Source organism: Mustela nivalis (assembly GCF_964662115.1).
Source record: "Mustela nivalis genome assembly, chromosome: 4".
Taxonomy (NCBI): domain Eukaryota; kingdom Metazoa; phylum Chordata; class Mammalia; order Carnivora; family Mustelidae; genus Mustela; species Mustela nivalis.
Window position 1 is genome coordinate 158,627,439 of NC_139023.1, and position 20,032 is coordinate 158,647,470.

General features: G+C 43.0%; 1 protein-coding gene across 2 annotated transcripts in view; it reads right to left on the bottom strand.

Annotated features, from left to right (window-relative positions):
• The window catches only part of DOCK5 (dedicator of cytokinesis 5), a 214,033-nt gene that overhangs the window by 33,254 nt on the left and 160,747 nt on the right, over positions 1 to 20,032 (bottom strand). For both annotated transcript variants that reach the window (XM_082729217.1, XM_082729216.1), the window contains exons 29-39: positions 19,477 to 19,571; positions 17,951 to 18,029; positions 16,152 to 16,252; positions 13,868 to 13,926; positions 13,401 to 13,555; positions 12,674 to 12,759; positions 10,335 to 10,494; positions 9,539 to 9,579; positions 8,816 to 8,906; positions 5,526 to 5,645; positions 774 to 863 (exon numbers count right to left, since the gene is read on the bottom strand). In XM_082729217.1, the coding sequence (XP_082585343.1) occupies positions 774 to 863; positions 5,526 to 5,645; positions 8,816 to 8,906; positions 9,539 to 9,579; positions 10,335 to 10,494; positions 12,674 to 12,759; positions 13,401 to 13,555; positions 13,868 to 13,926; positions 16,152 to 16,252; positions 17,951 to 18,029; positions 19,477 to 19,571 (1,077 nt within the window). The remainder of the gene's footprint in view (positions 1 to 773; positions 864 to 5,525; positions 5,646 to 8,815; positions 8,907 to 9,538; positions 9,580 to 10,334; positions 10,495 to 12,673; positions 12,760 to 13,400; positions 13,556 to 13,867; positions 13,927 to 16,151; positions 16,253 to 17,950; positions 18,030 to 19,476; positions 19,572 to 20,032) is intronic.

Genomic DNA, 20,032 nt, shown 5'->3' on the forward strand with positions numbered 1-20,032 from the left:
TGCAAAGGTCAACTGTATTATATGTAACAACAGGTAACTTGACCTTTTGTGATTCCACTACTAAAAACTATCAAATGTAATGTGTGTTGGCCTACCACTAGACATTCAGAGTGTTATTTTTGTTTTGCTGTTTTGTTTTTAAATAGTTGGTCTGTGCCCGTGGCCAGGCATGGCACAGAAGTTCATGGAACTGTAATGTGTGTAAGCACCACAGTGACATTTTGGGAGAAGGAGGGAGGCAAAATTTGAGACTCAAGATCCAGCAGAAGCATTTAACAACATACCAAGATGTGTATAACAAAACACACACACACATACAAAAAACAAAAAATAAAAAGAAGGCTCATAGATTGGCAGTTCATTCATTTGGCAGGACCCTGAGGATGGGGACCACAGAATGAGTGATTCTGACAGAAGATGTCAGAAGATACTTAAACTATGGACAGTGTTCACAGGAGGCAGAGTAACCAAGAGGGTGAAGAGGAGATGGGTCAGGAATATGGAGGGTCTCTGGTCTAGGGAAACAAAATGCACAGGGAAGAGAGAGAGGTCTGGAGGCAAGGATCCTGGGCCCTTTATCAGAGATAATTTAGAGGAATAATGATAACACCTTTAGGACCTCGCCTTTTTTTCATTTTTCTTTCAAGCAAGGTTTGTTTTCCCACTATAAAGAACACGGTTTATCTTGACTATCTCAAAAGTAGAAAAACATTTTCACGAACACAAATTTGGCACCGCTGTCGGACCCTTGCCCCATGCTGATCCGGACTCACCAGCAGGTTGCCGAGGCCCTCGTAGTCAAATACTTTGCTCTCATAGGTCTCAGCCAGCTCTTTGCTCAGTTTGATGGCCTTCTCCCACATCTTGGAAAAAACAAAAGGAGGGTTACAAGAGGAGAACAAAGCAGTCACTGATCTGTCTGCAAAAGCCAGGGGAGAGTGGCTGACAATGACCAAGGAGGCAGGTGGTTGAGTTTCTGCAAATATTCCCACCACGCCTCACCTCTTGGACCAACTAAACCTTTTCTTCTAACATGACAATGCTACTCTATCTTGGCTGCTTTGCCAGGAGGCATGTTCTAGAATTCTGTCTGTGAGAACATGAAGAACACCATGTGTCCCAAAGAAAGCGATACTGCACTGAAAGGGCAAAGCACTAAGACCATTGAGAGCTGAGAGGGACCCGCTCCAAAGCCTGGGTTTGAGAGCTTGTGAATCTTGTTGGAGGAGAAAGGAAGTTAGTGTGGGCCTTAGTTCTGGTTCTGGAGTGTGTTTGTGTGTGTGTGCATGCGCGCACGCTTTGAATTAGGTAGTTTGAGAGAAAGAATAACCACGCTGTTGTATGAAATTTGGGAAACTGTTTCTCCAGTTTTGAGCACTGATTCCCTATCTCTGACCAAACCATCTGCTTAGTCAAAGAGTTTTAAGAAAAATGCCTTTTTGCTAGGACACTTGATGCCCTAAGAAACATTGATGTTTCTTGTATTGATGACATTTTAAGTTCACTAATGACCGTGTAAGACACAGCTTACTGGAGATATATGGTATCTGAGGCTAGCATCCCACAGTGAGCCCTCTGTTCCTTTTGATATTTCATAAAATGTTTCTTAGGTGGATGCTCGTAATAACACAGCATCTGGTAATTTCCTACTTGATTCTTATTTTTTTTTTTTTTTTTTATCAGAGAGAGAGCGAGCGAGAGCGAGCACAGGCAGACAGAGTGGAAGGCAGAGTCAGAGGGAGAAGCAGGCTCCCCGCGGAGCAAGGAGCCCGATGCGGGACTTGATCCCAGGACGCTGGGATCATGACCTGAGCCGAAGGCAGCTGCTTAACCAACTGAGCCACCCAGGCGCCCCCCTACTTGATTCTTATTAACAGGTACTATGCCCCACTGTTTCTGGCTGCTGAAGGAATGTGGCGTAGTTCACGTAGAGTTGTAAAAAAGATTTAAAAATTAAGTCTTTTGAAATCATCCTTTGCCAAATTTACCCCCTCTGAAATTTCAGGGCTGGGATCCTTGGAAAAGGCTCTGAAATGTGCCACATGGAAACCGTTCCAGATCAGCTGGGACCTGGAGCAGGAAGCCCATCAACAGTATCCAAGAAGTCAAGCTCGCTCCTCATTTACCAAATACTAAGTTATGTCAAAAATAGGGAGACAGCCTGGCACAGAGTTTCTCAAAGTGTGTGGTCCCTGGTCTCTGGGAGTCCCCAAGATCCTCTCACAGAGTCCCTATGGTCACAATTCCCTTCTTAGTAATAATAATACTATTTGTCTTTCTCAGTCCTCGTTCTCTCATGCAGGGGTTTCCCACAACTACCGAATGGGTAATACCACAGGAGACGGAATGCAGGAAGCAGATATGAGGATTCTGCTGCTTCCTACCAAGCCAGATGCTGGAGGGATCGTCAAACATGTCCAACAATGCCACTCATAGCACGAATTTTTTGGAAAATATAGTAATTTTCAATAAATGTGATTTATATTCATAGTAAAAAGTTCCTTCAGAGAACAAGTAAATAAATATTTTAAGATTTTCTGCTTTAATTTCTAAGGATACTTGTATCAGTAGATACAACCCATGTGGGGAAAAAAGCTCTTTGGGATCCTCAGTGATGTTTGAGCAGCTCAAGGGGCACCGAGACCAAAGACCGTGAGCAACATATACTTGGTCTCTGGGCCTCAAGATTTTCCATCTGTAAAAAAGATATAATACCTACCCAATAGGGTTTTAGGGAGAATTAAGTTAGAAAAAAAGCCTGGAAATCACTCAAAACGGTAACTAGCACTAAATAGATGGTAGCTACTTTATCATGATGAGTATCTGCCTGATTTTATATATATATATTAAAGATTTTATTTATTTGACATGGAGAGAGACCACAAGTAGGCTGAGAGGCAGGCAGAGAGAGAGGAGGAAGCAGACTCCCTGCTGAGCAGAAAGCTGGATGTGGGGCCCCATCCCAGGACCCTAAGATCATGACCTGAGCTGAAGGCAGAGGTTTAGCCCACTGAGCCACGCAGATGCCCCACTACCTTATTTTTCTTATATTATTTTTTTTTCTTTCATTTTTAAAAAAAATTCCAGTTAGTTAACATATAGCATAGTATTAGTTTCAGGAGTAGAATTCAGAGATTTGTTACTTACATAAAACACCGAGTGCTCATCAGAACAAGTGCCCTCCATAATGCCCATCACCCTTCTAGCCCATCCTTCCCCCTATCACCCCTCCAGTAACCCTCAGTTTGTTCTCTATAGTTAAGAGTCTGTTTGATGATCTGTCTCTTTCTTTTTTTCTTCTCCCATGTTCCTCTATTTTGTTTCTTAAATTCCACATATGAGTGAAAGTATATAGTATTTGTCTTTCTCTGACTTATTTCACTTGGCATCATACCCTCTAGCTCCACCCATGTCATTGCAAATGGCAAGATTTCATTCTTTTTAAAGGCTAAGTAATATTCCATTGTATACGTGTGTGTGTGTGTGTGTGTGTGTGTGTGTGTGTGTACACACACAAACCCACCCCATATCTTCTTTATCCATTCAACGTGGTTGGACATTTGGGCTCTTCCCATAACTTGGCTATTGTTGATAATGCTGCTGTAAACATTGGGGTGCATGTGTCCCTTCAAATCAGTACTTTTGTATTCTTTGGGTAAATACCTAGTAGGAAATTGCTGGGTCATAGTGCAGTTCTATTTTTAACATTTTGAGGAACTTCCATACTGTTCTCCAGAGTGGCTACACCAGTTTGCATTCCCACCAACAGGGCATGAGGGTTCCCCTTTCTCTGCATCCTCCCCAATATCTGTTGTTTCCTATGTTGTTAATCTTAGCCATTCTGACAGGTGTGAGGTGATACCTCACTGTGGTTTTGATTTGTATTTCCCTGATGATGAGTGACATTGAGCATATTTTCATGTGCCTGTTAGCCATCTGGATGTCTTCTTTGGAAAAATGTCTATTCATTTCTTCTGCTCATTTTTTAACTAGATTATTTGTTTTTTGGGTGTTGAGCTTCACAAGTTCTTCACAGATTTTGGATACTAACCCTGCATTGGCTATGTCGTTTGCAAACATCCTTTCCCATTCCAAAGGTTGTTTGGGCTTACTTACTTATTTCACAAACAGGTTCACTGTTAAATCAGGAATAGTGGCTGGAAGTGGCAGTCCATAAGAACTCTCCAGACTTTTGAAATGAGTCAAATTTAGGATCTGTTTTGTTTGGATAGTGCATGTTTTTTTTTTTTTTTTCTTCTTCCCCTGACGCTTTCCATATTTTTTTCCTATTTTAAAACCCTTTCAGTTAGTCATGCTGACCAGCTGACTATAGAGACTCCACAACTTCCTGCCTAGTTCACATGTTTACCTTTTTTCAGAGCCCCTGGGGCAATTAATTAGGTGTCCTGCTATCTATGGTGTTAGGCAAGTGGTGGCCTGGGTGTGGGGTGTGCACCAGGGGCTGGCCCACAATCTCTAGAGAATGCACTGAAAATCATGGTGCTAGCTTCTGTCACTCAGCAGTATTCAAAAAGTAAAATTATGGTTATGGAGAATCGGGGTCTGGGCTGCCCATTATATCCTCCATTGGGTTAAGTGTCCTGAATAACTGATCTTTATTGACTTTTGTTAGCCTAATTTATCTATTCATTTGCTCTCCCACTAAAAATACCAAAATTCAATGAAACACATGGGAATAATAAAGAGTAAGTCATGAGTCATTGTTTTAAAATAAAGGATTTGTGTGGTCTTTATCCTGAGTCTCTGTGAGGGAGCTTCTAAGCCCCTGGAATTTCTCCAGTGACGGGGAGTGTCTTTGTTGTTTCTGGTGGGCCCCTCAGACCACACCTGAATTTATACTAGTGAAAACTCACAGTGGGCCTCGAGATGGTCTCAGAATGGGGCTGGCCTTGCCAGACTGCAGCCCACGGGATCAGAAGATCAGAGCCCTGATCTACATGGAATCAGCCAGACCTCCAGGAAGGAGAGGGCTGTTGGAGACAGAGTTCACTCACATGGCCAAAGGGTCAACAAATGAAGGCTTCAAATGAAACCCCAACAAAAACTATGCATAGAGACCCAGGTGAAATTCTCAACATCTATTTGCTAGGAAGCCAATGTGCCCCAAATCCACTCACAGGAGAAGACACAGGAGCTCTGCATATGCAATGTTCCTAGACCTTGCCCTATGTTCTTCTTCAATTGGCTGGTCCTGATTTGCGTCCTTTAAGACAAAACTGTAATTGTAAGCACAGCACTTTACCAAGTTTTGTTAGCTGTTCCAGCATATTATCAAATCTGAGGGGTTCACAGGATACCCTCCCCAAATTTACTGTTAGTTGCTGATCCATGTGGGTAGCCCAGAAACCCCTGAACTGTGGCTGGTGTCTCAAGGGAGGGCTGTCTGACTGGGGGCTATTTCCTGAACCTGAGGGAACTGGGCTCACTGTGGGTAGTTAGCATCAGAACTGCCCTGCAACACTGTAGCCGATTTCTTCCTTTCCCTAATACAGCCCAATACTCACTTTGCCTTTGTCAAAGTATGATATGATTTCTTGATACAGCTTCTCTTTAAGTTCTTGCTGGGTATAGACATAGTAACTGTCCCTCTGAAGCAAATGGGGTACACAGGGCTTATCGGACCACTGAAAAACAAACAAAAGGAACAAAAGAGATGAACGTAACACGTCAGTTAAGTAAATCAACTAACCAAAGGAGATCCATGTAACAAATATTCAGCCGATAAAAGTCACAGACATATTTGTATATATTTTTGATTCAGCCGTAGATTATTATTATTATTTAGATTATTTAATAAACACAAAAATTGCCCCACCCCCAAAATAAGATGTATGTCAGTTTCAAAACAAGTAACGCCAAATGAGCCACCATGTGAGGCACTGCTGTGAACAGTAGTGAAGGGGGCAGAGGGCTGCCCAACACACCTGCTGGGCACTGAAGGTACCACACGGACAACAGGATGAAAGAAAAAAATTAGAAGTATGAAAATGGGAAGGAAGGGGTAAAACTATGACCGTGTGCAAAGACTGTATTCTTCATAATCCATTTCTTCACATAGCATGCCAACTGAACAACTATCACAGATAATGAGAGAATTAAGTAGCGGCATAAAAATTAACAAATTAAGCAATAAGACAAACCATAAGTGACTCTTAATCTCACAAAACAAACTGAGGGTTGCTGGGGGGAGGGGGGTTGGGAAAAGGGGGGTGGGGTTATGGACATTGGGGAAGGTATGTGCTTTGGTGAGTGCTGTGAAGTGTGTAAACCTGGTGATTCACAGACCTGTATCCCTGGGGATAAAAATACATGTTTATAAAAAAAATTAAAAATAAAAAAAAAAAATTTAGAGGTGGGTTCCCAGGAATAGATAACCGTGTTGAAGAGGTAAGACCAGGACTAGAATAAACCCCAAATGAGAAGATATCCAGGAGGCACCTGGGTGGCTCAGTGGGTTAAAGCCTCTGCCTTCGGCTGGGGTCATGATCTCAGGGTCCTGGGATTGAGCCCTGCATGGGGCTCTCTGCTTAGCAGGGAGCCTGTTTTCTCCTCTCTCTCAGCCTGCCTCTCTGCCTACTTGTGATCTCTGTCTATCAAATAAATAAATAACACTTAAAAAAAAAAAAGAAGATATCCAGGTAGAAGGGGAATGTACTTAAGGCTACTGAACTGTTCACAGTGAATGTTAAGTTCTGTGTATTTTACCATAATTACATTAAAAAAGAAAAGATACCTAAAAATCAACATAACAAGGAATATGCAAGACTTCTACACAAGAAAGCTTAATACATCATTGAAGAGCAGGAAAGCAGACTTGAACAAATGGAAGTCCTAACATGTTTTTGGATAAGAAAATGCTACTCCATAAACATGGAAATTCTTCCTATATCAGTGTTTTAATTTCATGATCCCAAAGTCCACATGGAAAAATAAATACAAAGAAATAGGGCAGAAACCTCTGAAAAAAGAGCAGCAATGAAGAGTAACTACCAGGTAGTGAAACGTACCACAAAACAGTGTGGTCCTGGTGCGTGAACATACAGAGCTCATTCAGACCATGCAAAAGTGTATGCAATCTGGTAAAAGACTTGCCTTGTGTACATGATAAAGATGGAATATTATCCCAATGAAGAAAATATGGACAATACTTAATAAAAAGCACCCCTAAATTCAGTAGCTAGCTGTGGGGGAAAGCTGCATCCACACCTCAAACTTTATGCCAAGCTAGAGTTTAACTCTCTGAGACAAAAAGGACCTACAGTTACTGACATACCAGAGTCTCTCTGTGATCAGACCCCGGTCAACAAGCTCTCCTACCATCCCAAATGCAATAAGCTTATTAGTGCCCTGAACCTGAACATGAATTGTGAATGGCTACCACTTCGGTGAGGCAGGGGCCTCCTGTTCTTAATGACAAAGCTAAGAACAATGCACATGCCTTATTTTAGTAAAAAAATTAAATTATACCAGAAAATTAATTGCTAGGGGCAAGAATGGCGACAGAGAGATTTAATGGGGGCTACCATCATGCTCCAGGGGAGAGACAATGGACCAGGACAATAGCAAGACGATGAAGAAAAGTGGATAGAAAGAAGAGACAATCAGGATCCCTAAAAGATGTCTGCACTCCCGTGTTCACTCAGCATTGTTCACAGCAGTCAAGACACGGACACAGCCTAAGTGTCCAACAATGGATAAAGAAGGTGTAGGATATATATGCAACAGAATTCCATTCAGTCATGAGAATGAAGGAAATCCTGCCATTCTGGGGTGCTACAAGTGAAACAAGCCAGACAGAGAAAGACAAAGATTACCTGGTAGCTCTTCCACGTGGGCTCTAGAAAAAGCCAAACACATGAAAACAGAGGGCACAGCGGTGGTTACCAGGAGCTTCAGGGTGGCAGGGACACTGGGGACATGTTATTTGAAGGGGGCAAATACAACCAGAGCATAAATAAATGTCAGACACCTAACACACAGTGATTACAGACAACAATACCGTACCACAAACTTCACATTTTCTGGGAGACTAGATCTTAATTGTTCCCATGCCGAAAAATAAAAAAGGCAAGCATGTGCATTGCGAGAGGAGTTCACAATCGCTACAGGTCTGTGATTCTAGCTCTGCCTCGATGGGGGAGGGTGAATACAAGATGACAACAGGTATTTACCTGAGCACCCGGGTGAAGGTGCTTTCCCTTTAGGAAAATGGGAAGAAAGAAGAGGGTAGGAAAGGTTCCAAGAGCACCATGGGGAACGGCAGTTTCTGTCACTGCTGGGAGAAGTGTGAGCTATTAGCCGCTCCAAGACTGTGATGTGGAAGGAACAGTTCATACACAAATGCAAAGTTAGTGGACTGGTCAGAGCTAGAAATCATGACTCAGGATCCATGACACGTAGGTATATTTATATCCCTGGCACACAACTCTGACTCTGTAAGAGTATAAGTAGGGTAGTGCTACTAAATTCATCTCTCAGCAGTTCTACGATGATTTTTTACATACATTAATCAATGTATATTTTGTTTCTTCAATGAGATTGTCAGTTACTGGAGGCCTGTAAGCTGCGCTCTGCTTCCAAAGGATTTTTAAACAAATGATAACTGACATTTTCCCCACCCTAGCAGAAAAGAAGCGGTGCCTCTTTAGAAGGCATACGAGTGCTCTTGGATAGAAGGATCTCCCTTGAATACGTCTCCTTCCCATCCAAAGTCATGAAGCTGCAGGATTTGGTCCCAAAGGGCTTGGACAGGGGACTTCCACGCCGTGGAAAAAGACACGCCTGACCCACTTACCTGCAGAAGCTCGGCATGGAGGAGGAGGGTGTAGGCAGCTTCTGTGTAGTTTTCAGAGTCTCGGTGCAAATCTCGCAGCTTGTATAAGTACCTGGGCAGAAGGGGAGGAAGGGGGGGGCACTCTGCCACTCCGGTTCAGCTCATTCCGCAACCGCACCGCAGCCTGCTTCCCTTCCGTCCTTTTTCACAGACTAAGGACTCCATCACCTCCTGTCTCCTCCTCCCTCCACCCCTCTTTGCTGCTTCTTGTCCGCGTGTCTTTCCCACTCCAATGGCTCTATTTTGTACTCTTCCTTTAATGCAGTGGTGCTCAATTTTTTTTTTTTTTTAAATGTCATGGACTCCTCTCCCCGAGGAAATGCATTTGGTTAAAGTCCGAGTTTGTTCCACGCTCAGGGCTTTCAGCATCCCAGGCTGACGGTCCCTGACACAAGGCACTTGTCCATCCATGCCTCTGACCTATACAGCCTTTCCTGACTGCTCTGGCCAGTCTTCCATCCTTCCCCGAAATGCCAACACCATCCTCCCTATGCGCTCCCTAAGGCTGGACTTACGCATCTGTCTAAAGAGTTTACCTTTTAGGGGGAGGGGACAGCTCTCCTACTTTTTTAGTGTCTCTCAAAGCAGCAAGCATTGGTGTTGGGACTTAGCATTTGTTTACTAAAGAAATAAATAATAAAGCCAGGACATAAATGGCAAAAGCAGAAATCTCCTCCAGCTTACCTTATGTATATGTCCTCTCTCTTCTTCTCTTTATAAAAATTCTACCAAAAAAAGGGGGGGGGGCAGAAATACCAATGTAAGTCAAATGTTATGGACAAGCTGGCCACAGAAATGGCCAAACTACTATGTTTACAGTGTCACCTTTCCAGAGGCTATTGTTTTCCTTTAACTGCCACAAAAAAAGGTAGTCATCATTTATAAAGTTAAGTTGAAAAATTATTTAGGACTCATGTCTCTAAAATACACAAGGGAAACCCTCTAAGTGAACAGATAGCCAACTGGTACTTCAGTTAATGGGTGGTCTTTTTTTTTTTTTTTTCTCTCAAAGGGTCAGTGGAGTCAGACTCTTCCTTTCTATTAAGCAGAGGAATGCAAAGCAGCCTAAACTTCTGACATCTGTGGACCCGGGTACACATATCTAGGGAAAGGCAAGACCACAGAGCTCTACCACCATAAGGACTCCACAGACTCTCTCTTCGTGATATAGTGTTTCTGATGCAACATTTCCAACAACAAAGCAACCACATATAAACAAGACAGAGGAAAAGGTGAAGGATGGTTTTCAAGCAAGAGTGGAGCCAAGGGCTTGGGTTTCACTTTCCATCCCCATGTCTGTGGGAGCTGACTTCTGAGTCCAAAGCTGAGTCAGCAGTTCCAGCTGAACTCTGTAGGATACAGACTTCATACAGGTGGCCCCTGGGTAGCTTTGGGCCTGGGAGATCTACTCAGAGCTGAGCTACGTCTGCAGGGGTGGCCCAGTGGTGCCCTCTCGCCAACCCAGGGGCCCAGCACCTACCAGCACGTTCACAGTACAGCTCATGCGGTTCTCCTTGCTCTCGTCATGCATGATAATGGTTCTGTAGTCCAGCAGGTGCTCTAACAGGCTGCTGACCAGGAATGCAAACACTTCTCCAGAGGTGGCGAGGTACTTATGTTTCCGGCAATGTTCTAGGAGGCTGGAAGAGTGGACACAGAAACAAATGCTGCATTTGCATACTATCTGTCATTCCAGCACCATTAGTGAGCACTGTCCAAGGTTCCGGCAGCAGGTGGCGCCAGACCAGGAAACACACACCTGTGCAAGGCCATCCCATCCAGGGCTCCACTTATGCTGTCCCTCCAGGTGACTCAAGTCCTACATTGTCTTCAGGGCTTTGATTCAAGTCCCACTGTCATTTAAAATCCCAGCCCACAATGCCCATCTTTGAACTTCTATCTGTACTTGCTTTTTGCTTTTGTATTGGCAATACCACAGAAACAAGAACCTTTGCCCAGAAGGTTTATGTGTGCTATCTGATCAGTCTACTGAAACTGAAAGGGACCATCTTTTTATGTCTTCATTCTCCCTGAAGCTTAGCACTTCTCCCTAGCATCCTGCGGGCATTCTGGAAAGGCCTGGATCAGTGCCCAATCTAGAGGACACAAGAAATCTAGTATACATCCACACGTGCCTCTTCAGATGAAAGTGTTATTTAGCAACGGCAACAACAGAAATGCAAAGTTGTAAATAAATAAGCTTAGGATAAATTTTTGATCTAAATCTTCTCATGCTGGACCCAAATATAGCAAATCTACTCTACAGGGGCTTCTTGGATTTGATAACTACAAAAAACTCAGAGAACAAGATAAAAAAAGAGAAAGAAATAGATTCAAAGAATTAGCCCAGACTTTAGAATTATTCTTGAACATTGGAGATTTGTATAGTCATATTTTTATGAGTTAGTGATTCAGGAAGAATGGAGGAAAAAAAAAAGAATTTACAGTGAAAAATCAGCTTGGGACTTAAAAAAAAAAAAAGGTAGTTTATCATTTGTAAATTGTGTGTGTATATATATATCTGTACAGGTATGTAATTTCTCCATTTAATTCTTGTATGAGATCCAAATTACAAGAGTGATAATGTGGGGTTTGAAACTCAAACAGGTAAACTTAATGGAAACAGGATAAAAAGATCAACGGAACGGGTCTTGTCATCCACGAAAAGCAAACTAAGAAAGAGTTCTCATTCTTGAAAACATAGCTGAGTCATCAATTCAGTTCCATTTCTGAGCACCCAGTGTGCTCTGGCTCCTTAAATCTTAAAAAACAAAAAAGAAAACAGAGTTGGGAGTCCTTGTGCCCACGCACAGCCTAGTGTGCATCACTTCCACGAAAGAGATGAACAACAAAATGACAGAGACATACGCCCAATCAACAGGTGACCAGCTGGTCGGTATCCCAGAGGCTAGAGAATCCAAGAAATGGGTTGTCACAGGTAGTGAACACTGGACAATGGTGGACTGAAGATGGTGGCGGTGACCAGCACAAACCCACAGTAGTGACGCCCCGTCAGTTCGGGCTCAGTAACAGACACCATGCTTAGGTGTCACCTCATTGAGTCCTCAATCAATACCAAAGCCTGTGGGCCATCCGTGTGGATGAAAAAACGAAAGCCATCAGAGAGGTCAGAAAATGAGATTTGGTTATGGCAAAAATGAGATTTGAGGGTTTCTCTAATTCCAACCCGCAAGTGTTTTTAACTGCCTTTTTATGTTGTGATCCCATACATGCAAAGGAGAATTCAGAGGGCAGGAGGGGTGTGCGGGGTGTGTGTGGGGGTAGGAAGTGGAGGTGACAGTGGCAACACAGGAGGGAATGGAAACGTCGGACGCGAGGGAGCGGAGTAGGGCAGTGCAAAGACCAGCCTGGCTGGAGATATGACAGGTGTTCTTAGAGCCCGTCTACAGGACAGAAGGTACTTTTAAAGGTAAAGCAGACTTTGAAATGTTTTTATTTTCCTTTCCTCCTTTAAAAAGGGGCTTTGGAGCCATAATTAGAGGTACTAGCACTTTTGGTGAAGTTCAGCGATTCAAACACTGGGCAAAATGCCATCGCTCGGTACATCTCCCCTTCTCCTCCATCTGCTCTGTTCTCCAGGGGCCAGGCTGGCCAGGAAAACACGGACATTTGACTTACTCAGACAAACAAATGTCAGCAGTGGATGGTGGAAACCCCATTAACCCCACTGAGGACCATTTGTGGTGGTGACCCCTGTGCTTCTGGGACTTCTCAACTCCTCAAGAAGGGCAGCAGAAGCTGCTTCTCTCCACCACTAAATGATGTATCAGTTTGAGACTTTGTTTCTGAAATACTCACAGTTTCTCCAGAAGGACCTTGTATTGTTCATCTCCTCTGCCCCCTTCCACCTCTTGGTCCAGCTTAGTGATCAACTCGTTCTCAAACTGAAATCAGGGTCAGAATGTCACAGGAGAATACCAGGTATTCTTAGAAGAGGGCACATAAGCCACACAGCCAACATTTCTAGATTCGACCCAACCCTTTTACTGAACTGCGAACACTTGCCAACATATTACAGGGAAAGATCATACTTCATGTCTTCCATTAATCAAGTGCCAGGGCCCTATTGAAACGCTCTATACTAGACTCATGTTACTTTGTCCTTTGCTTTACATTATAGGAAATACAACAGCCTTTCTTCCTTTGAAGGAGACGTCAAAACACGAGACCACTTTCTTTGAGGGAGACCTCAAAATGAGAGACCACCGCATGAGTTTCTCAGTCCCTAGCACTATTTTCCCAGCTATCCTGCAACAGGTAGAACTAAGATGCGTGATGTCAAATTTTGATTACCAAGAGATGCAATGCTGTTTGAGGAAATACATGGAGCAAAAAAGCCGTTTCTAGGCCATGGGATAGAACATCCATTCTGTCTCTAAGTGTTTTACAAAATGTAAAATGTAAACAGTTTTTAGACCAACTTGGATTTGTATTACTCTGGCTACGGCTCCCCTCTAGAGAGAGAAAGTAAGCAAGAGCTGCCTATATACCTACGCATTTGGAAGACTCCAGTTCTGCCACTTACCATATGGAAATTACCGTTCCCGCTGAAGTTGAACTCACACTGCATCATGTCAAAGAAAATGGGGATGGTGGCTTTCCGGAGCTCAACCTCAGGGGTCAGGGTGACCTCAAGAATGGGACCCACCATGGAAGGGATAAATTTAATTTTGTGGGGACCTGAAATGAAGGTAAATGAGGATATTAAAAAGTGATTTCACTGGAAGTCAAGCGTCACGATGTTCCTCCAAAGGGCCAGAAGAAAAGAAAAAGGTCATGGGGTAAAATCAACTCCATTCAGAGGTGAATGACTAAATGTTACATTCTGATAACATGTGGATGTCACAATGCAAGACCTACAAGTCAACTTTCACTTCTAGACACATAGACCAAGAAATCTCAGGGTGACTGGGAATTAGATCAGAAGAACCCACCACAGGGAGCTTATTACACAGGACTTGTGCATGGGCCAGTTCAAGGTCATACACTCACCCAGGTTATACCACATGTCCCGGATTCTGAAGCCGATCTCCTTTCTCATGTCCCCGTACCTAGGAAGATCATCAACAAGAAAAAGATCTGCAGTGGAAATCAGTTCATATATTAAAGTGATGAGGTGAGTAGGAATGGCCTGTTGCCCGCCTCGGTCACGTTTATGACAGGTCTGAGGCAAGGTCACTTTACGAGATACAGTCAACACTGAAAAGAACTCCCAAAGAGAACTGGGCTACATGGAGAGGGGGGCTTTACTAGCAGGAGGGGGCCACATGTGAACACTGAAAAATAACTTAGAAATGAAATTGTCAAACTTACTGAAGGGAGAAGGTGGGGACTACTCTGGCCACTCTTAAGCAAAGAAACAAAACAAAACATACCAAGTGCTAATGAAAAGGCAGAGGAATGAGGTATGATGTAAATAGTCAAGTGACTGATGTCGGACAAACATGCTGACTTTACGTATTTTTTTTTATTTGAGTAACCTATCCACACTTCAGTACGTTCTTCAAAGTACTCACACTGAGAGAAGCTCTAGATACACCTTCTCAGCACTCAGGGGTACTGTCCCCAGAGGGGTGAAAGTTGGTCCTTAGGGCACAGCAGGCTTACTGTTCTTATGTGTGAAGTACAAATCACATAGTACTATATGTGACATGTAGCAGACCTGTGGTATTAGTATTTTGGGGGGGTGTGATTAGGAAACCAATTTCTGAAAATGTTCTTTATAGGAGTCAATAATGAAAAAAGAGAGAGAAAGAGAAACGGTCATCTAGACAGTCGTTCATGGCTGGAGAGTAATCAAAATCACCCGGATATCTCTTAAAGAACACACAGGCCTGAGGCTACTAGAAACAGCGTGGGTCAAAAGTAGATATGGCCAATGTTCCCTGGGAACTCGAATGAGCACCTATGGCCCATCCTACAACCGCATTTCAACATTTTCTGCTCACTGCACCAAACACGGTTTTCAAATTCCTCTTTTGTAAATGCCTTCAGAAACCAGCATAAAATACTCATTTGAAGACTTCCCGTACAAAAACAAAACAAAATTCTCTTACTATTCCTATATAACAAAACATCTAATTTTATTATTTATATTAGGTATGCATATGTACTCAATGTCAGGCACGTAATAAACAATACATGGTAACTACTTCTATTCATTAATACTGTTGTTGGTGCAACTTCTACTAAAAATAAATCTTGAAAAAAACTGATTTGTGTTTCTGTAACATTAATAAAAATGCTTTCCCAAGGTGCACCTTTGCCCATATGCATATATATTTTATATAGCCTGTCCATAGTTGAACCTATCAAAACCAGAATCATTAAGCCTAAGTAGCCACTCTGTTCACCAGACTTGGGGTCAACTAACTTTTCCTTGTTTAACCAAATTAAGTCCATCCTTAAGAGAAGTTATGTCATTTATGATAGTCTAAACAATAAGCTTAAGACGTCCATCTTAAAAATCAGTTTTGTCTCCATACCTACCCCACAGGGAAATCCATAAAACCGGTTTTACTTTTATCTTTGAGATTTAAATCTCAATCTCTAAACCACCAATCTCAGTGTTTTAGGGAGAAACCAGAGGTAAACAAATACTGAATAATTTGCAAGAATCCCAGACATCCCGGCAAGAGAACAGAGCTCAAATTTCACAGCCTTTAAGTGACACATTTCTCATGTTCTATTTAACTACACAGCCTTGAGTTTCCAGGCTTTCTGTGAACTCTGAAACAGACCGGAAAGGAAAGCGATGAAAAGCTTCCCTAAATCTCTCATCGCTCTTGGTCATACGTCCACACTGAATTCCGAGCCAGGAATCTGGAGGGATTTCTAGGGGATGTGTGAGTCCTGGCTCCTTTGCTGATGCGATGGAGAGGTGAAACAGCATGGCATGAGAGAGAGAGGTGCCGTGCCGGCAATGTGAGCATGATGCCGGCAGATAGGCCACTGTTTGGGGAAACGGGAGTACTAGCCAGCCCAGGTGCCTCCCCAAGTACGGATTCCAGTTAAGGAATATTGTGACAGTTGGGGTGCCTGCGTGACACAGTCGGTTAAGAGTCTGCCTTCAGCTCGGGTCATGATCCCAGAGTCCTGGGATCGAGCCCTGCATCAGGCTCCCTGCTTAGCCAGAAGCCTGTTTCTCCTTCTCCCTCTGCCTGTTGCTCCGCCTGCTTATGCTCTCTCTCTCAAATAAATAAAATCTTAAAAAAAAAAAAAATAGGAATGGAAGAATCACCTTGCCAATCTTAAGCAAATTTAAGAGGACACTTACTTTTTGACAATTTTGTTGCGCTTGGCTTGAGAGAAGGTTTCAAGCTGAAGGGATTCGTGGGTGAGAAATGCTACTGCCAAGTGGAAGTAATTGTTCCAGAGCTGCTCAAAATTGATTGTGTGGGAGAAAAGGAATGGAAAATAACATTAACATGGGTCAGAGTAAAACAGTGCCACATGGTAGACATTTACTCACAGGGAGTAAGGAAAAAAACAAAATAAAATCCACCAGGCCCCATTTTCTATCTCATGTTTCAATTATTCAGCCCTAAAAGTTTTAACACTTACTATTAAGGCTTTTTTTTTTTTTTAAAATCCAGACTACTCTATTTGTCTTTACTCCTGAGATAAGGGAAAACTGCTGCCAAGAAGAACACCTATTTATAGTAAGTAGTTTGGCAATATGTATCAAAAGCCCCCAAATTCTGCCAAGCTGCTGAAATGGTAAATACTTTAGGACTTTATCCTGGCAAAATAATCATGGGTATTTAAAACTATTTAAAGCAAGGAAGGCCTTCACGGTGTTATTTAAATGACAGAAGATGGAAACCATCTAAACGTTCACAAGAAGAACTCGGTTAAATAAATCATGACTGTACTCAGCCACTAAAAGTCCTGTGAAAACATTTAGTGTCATTGAAAAGATGATCGAAAAAATCATATTAATGTTGCCAAAGAACTGCACAGCTTGACTGCATCTTGGCATATATATGTAATGTCTAACCAGCAAATACAGACACCCCACTGTAGCTCACACAGACACACACACGTATGTATATATAAATGCGTATCTAATCTCCTCTTCTGACGACTTTCTACAGTTCACAGATACAGGACAGAGCAAAAGCACATCACCAATGAACTGTGTGCCCCATGGGGGCGGGGGGACCTTGTCTGTCTTCCCCAGGGCCTAGAATGGTGCCCTGTGCCCAAAAATACTCTAGTATTTGTCGGATGAATGCAGGAGGAGCGAGGGGCCACCTGTTTCACCCAAGTGTGTATATGAGCCTCCCCTGAGAAACGAAACCACGTGCAGGCAGAGAACTAACTGTCTGCAGGCACACGTGTGTATGTGTACTTGTGTTCATGGCAACAGCAGAAGGCAGGACTTTTTGTCTTTCTTCTTTTTTTTTCTTTTTCCTTAGCCATATTTTCTACTAGTCTTTTTTAAAAACAAATATACAAACAAAAACCTGTACTATAGGGTACCTGAGTGGCTCAGTGGGTTAAAGCCTCTGCCTTCGGCTCAGGTCATGATCCCACGGTCCTGGGATCAAGCTCTGCATTGGGCTCTCTGCTCAGCAGGGAGCCTTCCTCCCCCCCTCTCTCTGCCTACTTGTGATCTCTGTCTGTAAAATAAATAAATAAAATCTTAAAAAAAAAAACCTATACTAGTTGGGGCACCTGGGTGGCTCAGTCAAGCATCTGGCTTCGGCTCAGGTCATGATCCCAAGGTCCTGGGATTGAGCCCCACATCAGGCTCCTTGCTCAGCAGGAAGCCTGCTTCTCCCTCTCCCACTCTCCCTGCTTGTGTTCTCTCTCTCTCTCTCTGTCAAATAAATAAATAAGATCTTAACAAAACAAAATAAACTGTATTAGTTATACACACAGAAAAAAAAAACTCGACTTGATTGTGTCTGGAGGATGGAGTGACAGGACTGTGTGCTTTAGGGAAAGGAGAAAAAATAAGAAAACTGTGCTTGAAAATGATAAAATTTGAAGTGACATTTTCCAAAATGCCACAGTTGTTTCGCTGTGGCTGAGAATTCAAGGAGCCTCCTAGGTGAGTAGCACGCTTACCTGAAGTTCGAAGCTTGCCTGATCCATGAAGAACTTCGTGAGAACCTCGGTAAACTGATTTATCGCACGGAGGAAAACTCTATGGGAGGAAAATACCAGATAAAGAAGGCAACTTTCTGCTCTTCCAAACATCTCCCACCTACGGGAAAAACCAAAGCAATCTAAACCTGGACTCGGCAACATGAGACCATCAGCTCCACTGAGGTCATCAAAGACCAACGCCAGTGCAGATGGCCCAGGACACTCAAGTGCAGTTTCTAGAACGGTCTACAAGAGTCACTCAAGGCTGCATCACAATTTAGCCACTTGAGGGTAGAGCTGGGATGACCAACCAGGTCCCCGGAGCCTCAGGGCTCCTCAACTCTATTGCGATGCTTGTCTTTCCAAGTCTAGAGATACTAATGAGAGTTTTTCTTTAACCTGTATGTTGAAGAGAAGGGCTTTTCTAATCAGGTATGTGGAGTTAACAATTGTTAGAATGATTTACTTTATTTACTTCTTCCAAAAAATTTTGAAATCTTAATATTATATATATCATATAATAACTATGATATAAAGATATATATAATATATAATATGATATGATTATTTATTATATATATTATATGTACAATTCTGAAATCTTATATATATTTATAATTTATATATTTATAAATGTGTGTGTATGTATATACACACATACACATAAAATTCTCAAACTCTGAAAAGATATATGTATTCAGCTCATTTTGCTCCCATTCACTGAGTATTTTTATACTGAGTGAGTACACGGAGTATAACAGTATACTGAGTATAACTACAAGCACTGGCTTTTAGATTTTGCCTTGAAAGAGAGGGCTCCTGGTCTTAAGATGTTTACAACTTGGTGAGGGTCACTTGCAACCTATAAATCTAACCATGACCCAACAAAGAAGAAGGAAAATTCGGCAGAGGGGCTGTCAAAGGGGTACAGGACATCAAAGGAAGAGAACGCCACGTCCGGGTCAGAAAGGCTTCCTCTGGAGATGGCATTTGAGAAGGACGCTTAATGGCGGCACGCTGATAGCCAGGGCCTGGTTACGCCGGAAGGCACTGCGAGTGGAAGCAGCAGCCCAAAAGGAAGCACAGAACATGTTCAGGGAGCAGGGGAATGCAGGCTGTCTATCGAGGGAAATAGTGGAAGGTAAGGGTAGCATAGCAGGGTGGCCCAGGCCACAGACGCCTGTCCTGTCATGATGATGAAGGCCACACGGAGCCACGGAAGGGCGCTATGGGAGAGCCAGGGAGGAGGTGGACAGGAGGGCAATGAGGAGATTATACCTGAGCGAAAAGCCTGGGACAGGACAGCTGCACCAGCCCAGGGGAAGGCAAGAACATGATCCCAGAACCAGCATCCCAGGAACAGGAGGCTCCTTCCTACTCTACAGAGCATGGCGTCCCACCAAGAGATTTAGCAGCACTCCCTGAAGGTCAGATAACTGGTCACCTGGTCACAAGAACCAAGTACTCAGGGTCAAAGGCCTCACACCTGGCCCAGGGTGTCATACCGGCTCTGAGTCATATTCATGACCATCCAGTCTTTGGCATAGACATTCTTTCCAATCAGATCCTTAAACATGATGAAAGTCTCCATGAGGAAGTCCTGCAGAGAACAACAGAGGAACATCTGGGGGAAAACTAGGTGACAAGAGGGAGTGCAGCTTCAGAACAAGATGTCCCTTGCCTACGATTACAGCCTATCTTTTTAATGAGGGTTTTTAGGGATCCAACAAGAACAGAAAAGTTGTCCACATTTTATAAATGATAAAACTGAGGCTGTGAAAAGGTAAAAGAGTTGCTTAAGGCCATAGAAACTGGGCAGTTGGAGAGCGAGAAAGAGAACTTGGGGTTCTGGACCCCAAATTTAGAGCCATGGTGTTTTTAGGCCTCTGCTGCCGAGTTTGTCCAAACAGATCTACTGCGCTGAAACTGAATTTATCAGCAATTGTGATATTTCTTGTAACTCTGAGCCCAATTCTCCTTTATTATTATTAGAACAGAAGAAACCTGCTATAAATAAAAAGCAAAGTCATGATTCTTCCTATTCCAGGAACGTTCCCATGG